We start from the raw sequence: 13,594 nt of genomic DNA on the forward strand, positions 1-13,594 counted from the left end.
GAAGGTATGGTTATTTATTGTGCATTAGATACAGGATACAAATAAACACCAATTTCCTGTTCTCTATACCTGTCTGACGGTCCCTTGTTTTCGCATGAAAGTACACCAAACCTCATTTGTTTGCTCTTTGATGACTAGGGTCTCTTCAGCTCTCAGGGGGATGAATGGTTTGAATAAATAAAGGATACTGACACAGCAAAAGCTATGGTTGTGCTACAGCCCCAGTAGCCCAAAACAGGGTTTCAACAACTATGTGAGTTACACATAGGATACAAAGCAGCTTCTACTGCTTTGAAGCAAGTATCAACCAAAGCAGTAGTCCTTTCAGAAGAGTCCGCAATCGAAAGAGACACCAGCCAGCTAGATTCCATGGCAACTTACACAGCAAGGCCATCGGTGCCCAGGCTAGAAACATCTCTGCTCTGGGCACCTCTGGCAAACTAGTCATCGCATCGCCCATCCCTCTGCCCCTTACCCCTATCCACCAAAACCCTCCCCTATTCAGCACCTATCCGCACACAATTGAGGTTCTACCTGCCCCAATTGCAGAGCCTTTTGTACTTTCTCTTTCTAAAGAAAGACGGGACTCTGCAACCCATCCTTGACATCTGAGCACTCGACCACTATGTCACACAGAGTAACACATGCAGCCATTTCAATACTCACTTGTCAACTCCCCTCTTCTACAACAAAGAGAGTTCATGACACCCCTCAGTTTGAGATGCGTAATTTTACTTCCCCATTCATCCTGCTCACTATTAGTATCTTAAGGTCTGTTGTAAGTGGAGTTTATTGGCAATTTAATTTCCTACCTTTTGAAATCACAATATCCCCAACGTGCTCAATTGTCTGGAGGTTGTGCCAGTGGATCTCCTGTGCAGTTACATCCATGTGTTTTGTACTTGGGCAACTGGCCACTAAGGAGAGCATATCTGGCAAATACCTTGCTCTTCCTCCCTCCACTCTCTCCCTTGCACTTCCCCTCCCTTTCCCCCACTCTTTCCTCCTCCCTTCCCCCCCCCCCCCTCTCTCTCCCTATCTCCCTATCCGGGGATGGAGATATATATTTTTGTTGAAAGTTTTATAGAGTGCGTTCAAGATCCTGACAGATATCAGAGCGCTATAAAAACATTAAAAGTGTCTTATACATAAAATAAGAACAAATCCAAACATATGTACAAAACATATTGTAAAAACGGCATAGTAAGATGTAGCATCAAAACATTTCTAGTGGGTGGAAGCACGTGTGCATCTCGTCACAGGGTTTCAATAGACCATACTCATGTGAATTTGGCCATGAGGATGGATTTTACTTCCTTTTTAAAATGGTAGTGGACGGGTTAAGTCTGGTTTCTGGGGGTAAGGCATTCCATATTCTGGGCACCATCCCAGAGAAGGATCTCTTATAAGTTTTTTTTCTTATGGAATTTTTGTGGTTTCAGTAGTAATTTTTCTGCATTTCTTGAGGATCTGGACCCACCCGAGATCGTCCGTTTCTGTGCCATGTAGCTGGGTGTCTTGTGATGCATGGCTCTGTGCGCCGTGCACGCAATTTTCAGTTGAATTCTCGCCTCCAGGGGTAGCAAGTTCAGGGATTGTAGGTCCGGGGAGATGTGGGAGCTGCGTTCAGACCCAGTCATGAGTCTTGCTGCGGCATTGATTGAAACCCTTAGTGGTGCAGTTGATGCTTTGGGTAGGCCACAGAGAGAGACACATCCTTATTCCACTCCAGTAATAACCAGAGCCTGTACTGTTTGCTTGAAGTCATTGTGTGGTAGGAAGGGTTTCAGTTTCCTCAGTGTGTTTATCTGGAAGTTTGCTCCCTTTGTGGCACAGCTGATATGTGTTTGCATGTTGAGGTTACTGTCTAAAGTTATTCCTAGTGACTTCGCTGAGTCCACGATGGTAGTTTGAACGTTGAACGCTGTAATACGTTTGATCCAATCTTGCATTTTGGGGATTTTGGCCGGAAGAGCTTTTAGTAGGAATTCAGTCTTTAGGGCATTCAATTTGAGATGATTTTCTGCCAACCAGGTTTGGGTATTCCTAAGCGCTGTATTAAGTAGTTTGACGTCCTCTAGGGTGAGGATCTTGAGGTATAGTTGTGTGTCGTCTGCATACATGTGATATTGCACGTTAGAGGGTTTGTAATATTTCGGTGAGAGGTTCCAAGAAGAGATTAAACAATGTTGCGGATAGTGCAGATCCTTGCGGGACTCCCAAAGATACTGGGACGGGCTTGGACAGGGTGTTATTGACTTTGAATTGTTGTGTCCGATTTTGGAGAAATGAAGTGAACTAGCTTAGCACTGCCCCAGATATGTTCATTCTGTGTTTCAGGAGGTCTAACAGGTTCTCATGCTTGACCGTATCAAAGGCCGAGGAGAGGTCAAGTAGGATGAGTAAACAGGATCCATTTTGATCAAGTATTTGCAGCGCATCGTCAAAAATGTGTTTCATGTCTGATTCCGTAATACGGCCTGCCCGGAAACCTGATTGGTGTTTGTTAAGGTCAAAGTGATCAATATGCTTCGTCAGCTGTAGATGCACACATTTTTCCAGCAGCTTGGCTAAGGTTGGGATATTGGAGATGGGGCGATAGTTGTTTAGGTCCGTGGGGTCTGATGTGGGCTTCTTGAGAATGGGTGATACCTGGCCTACTTTGAGGGTATCTGGGATGCACCCTTGTTGAAGTGAACTGTTAATGATCTTGGACCAGAGCGGTAGCAGCAGTGGAGTAAGGTCTTTGACTACGTTTGCCGGAAGCAGGTCAGAGAAGTGGTTAGCAGGGTTCTATGCACGGAGTATTTTGCCTATGGCATCTTCAGAGTAGTAGGTAAATGATGACCAGTCTGCATTATTTTTTAGGTTGGGCTTTGATGGGAGTTGGCATGGCGCCGTTCGGGGAGCAGGAGGGGTTTGTGTATTTGGTTTTGCGTATAAGGTTAGATCCTTTAGGAGGTCGTCCTTGATGGTATCGTCTTCAAGGGGAAGAAGGTGGAGAATTCTTCACAATTTGGCAGCGGGCATTCTATATCTTGTGGACAATGAGGTGCCTCCTTGGATTGGGTTTTGATGAGTTCAAAGAGTTTTTGGGGCGATTTCTTGCCTGGTCAAGTTGAAGGTTGAAAAAGTCGGCTTTGGTGCCCTTGATCTTTCGGTAATATGCGTTTCTCTTTGTCCTGAGAATCTTGAGGTGGTTGGCGGATGGTATTGATCTCCAGGCACGTTCCGAAGTTCTGAGCGAATGCCTGTCCTCATTGAGTATACCGTTGTACCAAGGTTTAGAATCTTTCATAGAGACTCTTTTTAGTTGCAGAGGTGCTACCTCGTTTATTATTGATGTCATGGTCGAGAGGTAGGGGTTGGTGAGATCATGTACTTTTACAGATCCTGCGGGGGCAACAGTAGGTTGTAACAGGAGGGAGGCAAGGTTTTGGGTTGAGTTTTTTTCAGGTCTCTTTTCCACACTTTTGGTCTTGTGGATTGAACTGAGTTCAGTTTCACCATTTCCTTAATGGTGAAGGTGATGATGTGATGGTTTGACCAATCGCAGGGTTGGATCGTCTCTAACTGAATGGAGTCTGTTTTAGAGATTATTAAGTCCAGAATCGTACCTTTGTCGTGTGTTGGCATGTTGCAGAATTGCGTTGGGTCAAAGTCAACTAGGAAATTCTTGAGACTGTTTACCGCTGTATCTTTCAGATCATCCCAATGGAGCTTGAAGTCTCCGAGGAATATTTGGGTATTTTGTCGCCCTGTGTTTGAGGATACCATGTCCATGAGGTGTTGGGTGAAGGCGAGGTTCTCGCCTGGTTAGTGATAGATGATGTGCAGAGAACAGACAGGATTGCCCATGCTAGTGATGTCAAGGCACATGTATTCGCATGACTGGAATGATGGGGAAATGGCTCTGTTTACTGAGATATTGTTACGATGAATGCAGGCGATACCTCCCCCCGACTTATCGGCTCTGTCTCTGTCTAATCTGATGATGTTGTAATTGGGTGGTACTAAAATGTCAATGATTGGTGTGGAGGATTCCTTTAGCCAGGTTTCAGTTAGCATTATCAGGTCTGGTTCATTTGAGAGGATGAGGTCAGCTATGTCCGCTGCATGTCTAACAGCCGATCTGCAGTTTAGGAGAATACATTTGAGTTTGGGCGTGCTGATGGTTGAAGAGGGTTCCTGAGTGATAGGAATTCTTCTAAGATTGTTGTTTGTGATGCCTCTAGAGTTTGGTTTAATGGTCCTATGGGGATTGGGGGGGTTAGTAGGAATCAACGATGATGTGGGTGTGGGTGTCTTCATGGGAGCAGGGTCATATGAGCTCAACAGGGAGAGTCAATTACTCTCAGAGAGCGGATTGGGGCTTCTAATTGGTCGGGATGAGTTATTGTAAGAGGGGACTGAGGACCAGATGGGACAGTAGCGATTCGTGTTAGTTGTAAGTTGGTTCCTGTGCCCGCTAGTTTTGGGGTGTCTTGTTGCTCTAATTCCCCATGGTTGTCTCGAAAAATGATTGTTGCGTGCTTGGAGGTCTTCTTTGATTTGATTCAATGAGATCATGATCTCAGCAAGTCTGGAGTTTTGTGCAGGCAGGCGTGTTGTATGTGGCTTTGTTATGGGTGTGGCTTTGGATGCATGCATTGATGTCTGGCCTGGTGTACAGTTTGTTGTATGTGTGAGTGTGGACGGGAGGGGTGCTGCGGGTGGGAGTGTGTGTGTGTGTTGGTTGGGCTGTGATGGTGACTACGAGTGGGGAATGGGTCTGTGTTATGGGTGTAGATGCAGGCGCTGGGAGCTGGCCTGGTGTGTGGTTTGGGATCACTGTGTGGGGAAGGTAGGGATGCTGCAGGTGTGAGTGTGTTTAATAGGTGGGCTGTGGGGGAGGATGGCTGGGATGAGGGTGTGGGTAGAGATGTGGCTGAAGGTGGGTGGGCTGTGGGAGTGGATGGCTGGGATGTGGGTTTAGGAAGTATACTTTGGGCCAAGGTGATAGCGGAGGGCCACGTGTTCTTTATGTCCACTAAGTGGAGTGTCTTAATATGGTTTAACAACTGAAGTACAGGTGTGGTCTAGCGTGAGGGGGGTGGTTACTATGGGTGACGGTGTTTGGCAAGGTTGTGGAGGTTTGCACGTTAGTTTGTTATCCAAAGGAGGATCTGTTGAAGTGGTTAAAGGGTGTTCGGTATTTATTGGGAGTACGTTGGTAGCTTTGGTTGTGTTGTGTTGGGGGTTCGGTGTGGTGGATTGACGTGTGTTAGTGTAGGGGGAAGTCCGGGGAGTGTCAAATAGGCCATATGCAGGTGAAGGACGGCCTGGAGTGGCGTTGTTGTCGGTAAGGATAGGACGTGGGGTATGTTGAGTAATATCGGAGGGGGTGGCCTGAGTGGCCTTTTGGGGTTTAGACACTTGCTCTTTGATAACTGGGAAGATGTCTAAGAGGCTTAGGTTACGATCTGTAGATTGCATAAGGATGGTTCCATTATTGTAGATGGTGATGGTTGCAGTCGCTTGGAAAAGTTGGGAGGGGGCGATATAAATAACTAGGCCATGGGGGATTTTCCTGGTGGCGGAGAGTGTAACTAGGGTTAGAAATGCATTTCTCCATTGCGCTCTCCGTTTCGTATAGAAGATGATGTCATTAGTTGTGTGTCCGTTGTGTATCGAAAAAAAGGGATCAGCTATGGGTGTTTCAGGGTGATGTTTTATAAGATTGTGTTTGGAGCGTTTGGCTGCATTTGTAGAGAGTTTGGGGGGGTAAGTGATGGTGTAGGTGTGTGTGCCTGTGAGCTCCATAATAAGCACAAAAGTAGTTGGTGAAGTGTTGTATGTGGGTTTCTGTTAGCTGTCCGTGTTAAACTGTGTGGGGTCGGGCTTAGGGAGACGGGTCAGGTTTAAGGAGGTGGGTGGTATGAGGGAGGGTGTCGACTAGAGTAGTGGCTAGGTACTAATCTGGGTGTGGGGGAGGGATGTGTGGGGTCAGGTTTAGGGAGGTGGGTGGGTATGAGGGAGGGTGTCAACTGTGGTTGTGGCTAGGTACTAAACTGGGTGTAGGTGAGAGTGTCGACTAAAGTAGTGGCCAGGTACTAATCTGGGTGTGGGGGAGTAATGTGAGGGGTCAGGTTTAGGGAGGTGGGTATGAGGGATGGTGTCAACTGTGGTAGTGGCTAGGTGCTAATCTGGGTGTGGCAGAGGGAAGGGTTCAGAATCCGCAATAGTGTGCTGTTGGAGTCGCAAGTGAGTTACGATGAGGGACTAGCGGGACTATATCTATAGATATAGATGTATATATCCAATTTACCTGAACAAGGAGAGGAACACCAACGGGACTCCAGGTAAATCTAAATACAAATCGAATACAAATGCAGACGCATTTCGTTTCATCCAAACTTTATCAATGCTGCTGGGATTTTGACACAAGTGAGTCTTCCGCCCTCGTTTTGAGTCAGTGGTACTGCTGCGTTTGGACAGGACCCTCCAGTAGATGGAAGCACAGTGAAAACGAAAACCCAGATTGGATTCTCGTAGAGCAGACACCTGTACGCTAGTGCAGTCCCAAGTGGGCGGTGTCTGCCCTGATCTCAACCGTGCTCACCGAGTTCTTGCAGGGAGGGCAGGGCGGTCGTGCAGATTAACTTGTCCCTCACTCCGCCGCCAAACACTTCCAACTGTCCTGCTTAAGTAAGCAACACTCCTCCCACTTAGTATCACGGTGCACAAAATGTGTCCGGACGAGTTGTGGGCGAGCGGCGTGTCCCGTTTTTACCACAGAGTTCTGTAGTGAAATCCAAAAAGCTGCCACCAAAGAAAACGGGACACCTTGTGGAGTGGATGTTCCAAGGGGTATTCGTGGCAGTACCCTAAACATCAAGTCCATTCCCCCTGAACAAACAAAGAGAGGAACACCAACGGTACTCCAGGGAAAGCTGCATACAAATATATTTATTATCGGCATTTATGCAGACTCGTTTCCTTTTATCCAGACTTTATCAGTGCTGCCGGGATTTTGACACAAGTGAGTCTTCCGCCCTCGTTTTGAGTCAGTGGTCCTGCTGTGATTGGACCGGACCCTCCAGGTGATGGGAGCACAGTGAAAAAGAAAATTGTACTGTTTTAGCAAAATAGTGGAATTGTTCATTCTGTTCACTGCCCTTCTATCGCTAATCACTTTTATCCGCTTCTGTCTATTGATTATTGCAGCACATACATTTTATACAAGAACCCCTAACTGTTCAATAAATATTGAAAACACCCCTTTGTGTATTTCTTGTATATCCCTCTGAGAGAGCACCAGTGACTGAGCGAAAAGGTGCTAGATCTGTTACCACGATTCCTTGGGAATCAGGGTTGTCATGTTCTCAGGTTGCCCAAACCATTTGTTACCTTACTAGGTTTAAGGGTTCTTACGGTGGCACTATGACCTAGCTGGTTCTATAGGCCAACATATCCTGAGGGGGTGTATAGACTCAGTCCAATTGTTTATGTTGTCCAACAAACAAACAGTTTCTACTAAAAAGCGGAAATTGTAGGACAAGTATGTCCATTCATTCCTACAAGAAACTGGAGACAACGCCTGACCTGCTCACGCAACAGGAAGGGCATTTGCTGTATCCAGATCCAAAGTCGCTAAATCTTGAAATTTGGCACCAGAATCGTAGAATTTGGCAGTTTGCAGCCGAGGTGCACGCAAATCTTAAGGGAAGCTTGAAAACTCGGTACTCAACGTTATGCTGCCAAATTGAAGCACTTTGTCCATTACTGTAATTGTATGAATATAAGCTTTTCAGTGCCACATTATTACTTAGTAAACATACTGAAGCCAGGGCTGTACTACTCTTGTATCAGGGTGCACTTACCTTTTGTCACAGATTTTTCTCTAAATGTCAGTCCATTTTTAGAAGACTTGTTATTAAAGCCTTCATCGAAGGGCTTGACAAGGTCATTAACCCTAGTGTACTACCTATAAAGTCCTTCACACGTATGGCGGCTCCTTTTGATTCAGTCCCTTCATGCCCACTGTAGTTGCTGTCCTGGGAATGTTTCCTTGTTTGCACTGCTTCCTTTCACAGATTAAGTGAACTAAAAGGTTTGTCAGTGTCAAAACCAGTCAATAAGGTGTTCAAGGATTAGGTAGCCCTTGGGACTCCTCCTCGGTTCTTGCCAAATGTTGCCTCTCCATTTCATGTCAACCAGTCAGTTGATTTTCCTGCCTTTTTGCCACACCTGCACACTGTTGCGGAAAGGCCATTACTTGCATTAGATGGTAGGAGCGCTCTTCTGTACTGTGAGGATAGTACCAAATCTGTTTGAAAGGCCAAACCGCTACTCGTTGCTTATCCACAGCCCCACTTTAGCAACCCCATCTCAGAGCCGGGTATAGTGATGTGTATTGTAAAGTGGATTCTGATTTTTATGCTGAAACTATGCATACATTACTGTCTAGGCTTGGGCATAGTCCTCTCATAAAAGTATTGGCGAAGCCAATAGGTCTTGCCTACGAGAGCTGTTGGCTTTGGCAATGTTTTGAAGTTCTGCTGTACAGCAGCACAAATGCTCTGCAATGTGGCTAAAACTAATTTTTATAAGCGCTAATACGCAGCCATGGCTATTGGCTTTTTTTCGTCGTTTTTAGGTCTCGCCTGCGTTGCAGCGCATGCGATGCTCGCCTTGGCGTGAACTATAGTCGTTGGTTTTGTGTCCCGCTTCTTTGGAAGCGGGGTTTGTGTCTGCCCTGTCTCCCTTAGGCCCTGCCCACCCAGACTGGAGATTAAGCTTGCGCAGGCAATATATATATAAACAAGCGGCTGACATGCGCGATGATGTGCACGCGCACAGCGTTTGTTGTGCAGGTGTCTCTTCCATCTTGTCCTTGGTCCGGCGGTTTCTAGGACTGATGTCTCCCTCCAGCAGTGACTGCAACAATAACATCAGGTGCGGCAGTCAGGGTGATGACGGTTCTGGCTGGGCATCCCAGATTTTGCTTTCCCTCTGAAAGACAAACACTGCTTGGCGGGGGGGCGACGACATAGAGTTTCAAAGAAAGCCCTCCTTGTGTCTGTCTCTGCTTATCTGCTATCAGGGCGCGAGTTGCTGGAAGTGCCCACTCTCCTTGGCGGTTATTCTCTGTTGCGGGTCCCTCAGAGTCCTCGCTCCTTGCCGTCACTCTAGGTCTGTTCCGGTTTGCGCTGTGGCTAGCAGCTGCTCAGCGGCCAAAGAGCCTGGGAAGTCACCTTCAGACCCAGCAGGCCTCAGTCTCCGTCACGGGCAGGCCGTGGTCTAAGCCTGCGGGCTCCGTGGTCTTCAGTGCGTACCTTACCGCCGCTCAGGTCTAGAAGAAGGTAGGATAGGGATGATTGCTTCCATGGTACAGGCTGCGGCTTACATTATGATCATGGGCCTCCAGTATCCCTTGACTGCATCGATCTCACCACTTATAAGATGCGCACGTGGGTCCCAGTAGTCACCTGTCTTGCAGGTTGTCCGTCCCAGGCACCTGCGGCATAGCAAAAGTGACCCGTGCTGCCGTACAGAGACCTTCCAACATGGAGCTCCGTAGCTAAGCGGCCATCTCTGTTTCCTCGCGCCCTACTGCTGTGAATTCTGTTGGAAAATATTTTAAACCCTTAAAAATACTCCTCCTGAATTCTGGAATAGTTTGTTTCTACTTTACATCTTGGGTACGGATTTCCTACTGTCTTTGTAAGGAGCACATTAAAGGATTTGAATAGCACAACATGATTTCTGTGCTGTGAAGTGGTTGGAGGGGAATAGAGTTTGAGAAAACCCAAAAATTCCTGAAATTAACCAGAGATACCCCGTCCTGGCATGCCATCTGCCCACAGCTTGAGGGGGATTTATTCCTGTACAATATTATACAACATACAATCCTGGGGTGTATGACAAATTATTTTGATACCTTGGACATATTTACTGTTACTGACTTCGAGGCACTTGGCGCTATATGACGAAGAAGCTCTCAGTCTCAGGGCACCTGCGCTGCAAAGACCTGCCTTAAATAAGCAGTGGCAAACCCAATAGGCCAGCCCTTTTGACTTTGTAAATGCTTGTTTTGTCATCGGTTTTGCAATACATTATTATTGGGGAAGCTGCTGGACCCTTATGAAACTGGAAAAAAAAAATTTGAAGCCAAAATATTATTAGTTTTTGTCTCGTAAAGCATACATTACCAAAGTAGTCACTGGCACTTAAGGGAACTACTTTGTGTATGGGTATGCTCTATGTAAAAGGGTAGAATGCCGTCACTCTCAGTGGAGTTAGCCAATAGCTGAAGTGGGCTGCCCCACTGCCCCAAGATGTAAGCTGTAGTGTAATGTGACCATAACAGAGCAGTGGAAGAAGAGGGCTGTTTGAGAGCCCCTTTAAGTAGACATGAAATATAGATAATTGTATCAAAATCTAAAGGTCATGGCTGGTGCCAGACCTAAACAAGCATTTTCAATGCAATGCAATCGGCCTAGTCTTTGGGACCTTATATATATTTAGCTATGCAGCACATTAGCCTGGGTGCTGAAACATCTAGTGTTGTTTAACATGGAGGGAAAGTAAGCACCAAACGGCATGACGCACCAGGTATTATTTTTGTTTTTTAAAACATAAATAAAAGGTATTGTCAATTACAATGCGCTAGGATGCCTGGCCTCGCCTTGGAGGTGCCCATTAAGGGGCATCTCACAGGAAAGACAGGAAGGGTTCCACAGCGGTATAAAGCGCCAAGATACCTTCTAGGTGATAGTGCGCTTTACAAGTATACACACATTTACATTTACATTTTACAATGCTAATAGCTTAAACTCACGTAAATGCGAGACCTATTGCATTAGCTCTGGAATTTATCATTGCCCGTTTTTATTGTTTCTAGCCACTGCTGCACAGCAGCCACTCTGCTATACAGCATATACAAACCATTGCTAGTTAGCAGGGTCTGGTAAGTTAATGGACTAATGCATCCACTTAAGGGGCCTCTATTTGACCTCCTGGTCACAGATTCATATCCTGGCAGGTTGATAAAATGAATACCATTGAGTTGGGTAACAATAAACGTCTGTTATTCAGCACCAAGATACCCTTCTCGTGAACGTGCGCTTTACAAATACATGTTCTATTAAGTTGCATTTAGAACCTTCTGCAATAGTTAAACATTGTCTTTAGTATTCCAAAAGGGCTCCTGTTTGATAAGAGACCACCTGATTTCTGCATTTAGGTGAGGTTCACAGTGGGAATAAATGTAATGCTGAATGTAAAGCATCGGATTTCTTTAGCTGTCATGAGTTCTAGGTCCATTCTATTTTCTATCCAAAACATTTTTTTTTTATAATTCCTGACACAAGGTGGTGCACATTGCAAATAGTTGTTAGATGAATTATCAGTTTGGCGTCGTGATTTTGTTTTCTACCTTACATTCCAGCCCACTAAACAGCTTTACGTTTGTCTCTCTAGGATGGCGACGGTTTCCAAGGATGGAACCTGGAAGCTGTGGGACACCGACGTAGAATACAAGAAGCAGCAGGACCCATATCTGCTGTTGACTGGCAAGTTTGAAGTGATGGAGCCGTGCCGTATTGCGCTTTCCCCCGACGCTCGAGTAGTGGCCATCTCCAGTGGCTCCAACATCACAGTGTACAATGCCAGCAAGGGCGAAAAGGAAGAACAGTTTTGCAACGTTCACAGTGAAGCAATCACCGACCTGGCTTTTGATGTGAACTGTCGCTTTCTGGTTTCCACTGGAGACCGAGCAATACGGGTTTTCCACAACACTGTTGGCTACCAGGCAGTGATTGAAGAAATGAAGGTTCGGTTGAAACGCGCCACCAACGAGGGCATGAAAGAGAGGCTGCGGCAGCAAATATCAGATTCACAGAGCTCCCTAGACAGTGTGTATGCGAAGAAAGATTAACGCCTGACATAAACTCTTAGCCCCGCCTGCCTATGGACAACCACAATGATTTTATTGACAAAAGAAGGTTTCTAATAAAGAAATGGATATGAAGGTTGGACTTCTGACTGCTTGAGTGTTTTATAGATGCCAGTAAGGGCTTGTGGTGAACATGTAGCATGGGAGAGGGGATAACTAGAAAATGGGGTTGTGCTGAATGGCTACAGCCATCTAGAATTTGTGCCTCAGATGACATTAACTTAATAGCCCTACATAAAATTATTTACAGAATGGAGCAGCTATTCAACATATGTCCAGTAGAGAATCTCCCACCTGGGTCATTCCGTACCATGCCTGGTGGTGATGAAGCCTCATTTTATTAATCTGCCCAAATTAGTGATTTTATTAATGTGCACCATTTTATGGAGCGGGTCAGAACGATGGCTTTTGCAGCGTCCTAATTTCTGTGTTTACAATTACCTAAATACATTCTGGATGTGTTGTGGTATTACCTGCCACAGATAATAACTGCCTTGGAAACTACTAGAGGCTCGTGAGTTGTAATACAAGTGGTGGAGAATGTCTCTGTACAAACCACCTGTATCAGGAGATCATCCCATTATGATGAGTTTCCTTTTGCACATACATTCCAGATAATCTGAATATGCATACTACATAATTTGTGAAGCTATGGTCGAGATAACCCAATTTGCCTTACAGTGGAGAACACTTTAAATAGTGAGGAAATATAAATAAAACTATGATTAAAATGTAAAAGGTTCCAAAGGCTACAATACTCTTACAGTGGTTAAGGTTAAAAGTCCCACCTAGAATGCTGGTCGAAATCTCAGTGTTGAGAATCCCTTCCCCCACAAACTTTGGGAAGGCAGAAACAAATCAGTGGAAAAGCAGGAATGTTAAATCAGTACTTCTATTCATATGGGTGAATATTGTTTCAGGTTACTTATTTTTCTGTGAATAGATGCAATACATTTTTTTTTAAAACCTTGAGTACATTAACAATATGGGCTTTTTTACTCACAATTTGGGGTAACTGGTCAATTGTAGTTCCATAGAGCATTTCAAAAGCAAACAGAAAAGTTGTAAATCTGATCCCAATTGCGGTAGTAGACCTGTGGGTGCAGATGTTTTTTGTTTTTTTTGCGTTAACTAGTTTACCTCATTTGATGCAGACAAAGTAAAAACTGCCTTGATATATTATTTCTCTGCCTTTATTATGTCCTATTTTCCTGTGAAATTTAAAAGTTGCACAACCAACCATTGCTCTATATTTTTCATGTGAAATGTCTAATGTATTATTTGCATAGAGTGCTGTTTTTCTTCTTTCTTCCATTATTATTAGTTATTTAGATCAAAGCTCAATACACACTTTTACCCAATATCCGCACTCAGAAGGGCTGGCACAGAAGAAATTGGCAGTAACCATTTGTAGAATGTTTATTCACATGCAAGTTGACATCGTAAAACTAAATACAGTCATGGAAAAGCCATCCCTTATGACTGTTTCCTATTAATGTGGGATAAAACATTTGAAAAACGCTCATAACAACGGTATTGACGCATATCATGCCTTATTTTATCAAAAAAAATGTACATTGGGAAGTAACACTCAACAGGAATCATTTGTTTGTTGCATGTGGGGCTGTAGATACATGTGCTTAGTGTACTCCTGCC

At 45.0% G+C, this 13,594-nt stretch overlaps 1 protein-coding gene across 1 annotated transcript in view; it reads left to right on the forward strand.

Moving 5' to 3' along the window:
• TBL2 (transducin beta like 2) overlaps window positions 1–12,020 on the forward strand; it is an 89,538-nt gene extending 77,518 nt beyond the window's left edge. The window contains exon 7 of the mRNA XM_086954698.1: window positions 11,464–12,020. Coding sequence (XP_086810824.1) covers window positions 11,464–11,920 — 457 coding nt within the window. The 3' untranslated portion in view covers window positions 11,921–12,020. The remainder of the gene's footprint in view (window positions 1–11,463) is intronic.
• The last annotated feature ends 1,574 nt before the right edge of the window (window positions 12,021–13,594 follow it).

The sequence above is a fragment of the Lissotriton vulgaris genome, chromosome 2_1 (assembly GCF_964263255.1).
Source record: "Lissotriton vulgaris chromosome 2_1, aLisVul1.2, whole genome shotgun sequence".
NCBI classification, from domain to species: domain Eukaryota; kingdom Metazoa; phylum Chordata; class Amphibia; order Caudata; family Salamandridae; genus Lissotriton; species Lissotriton vulgaris.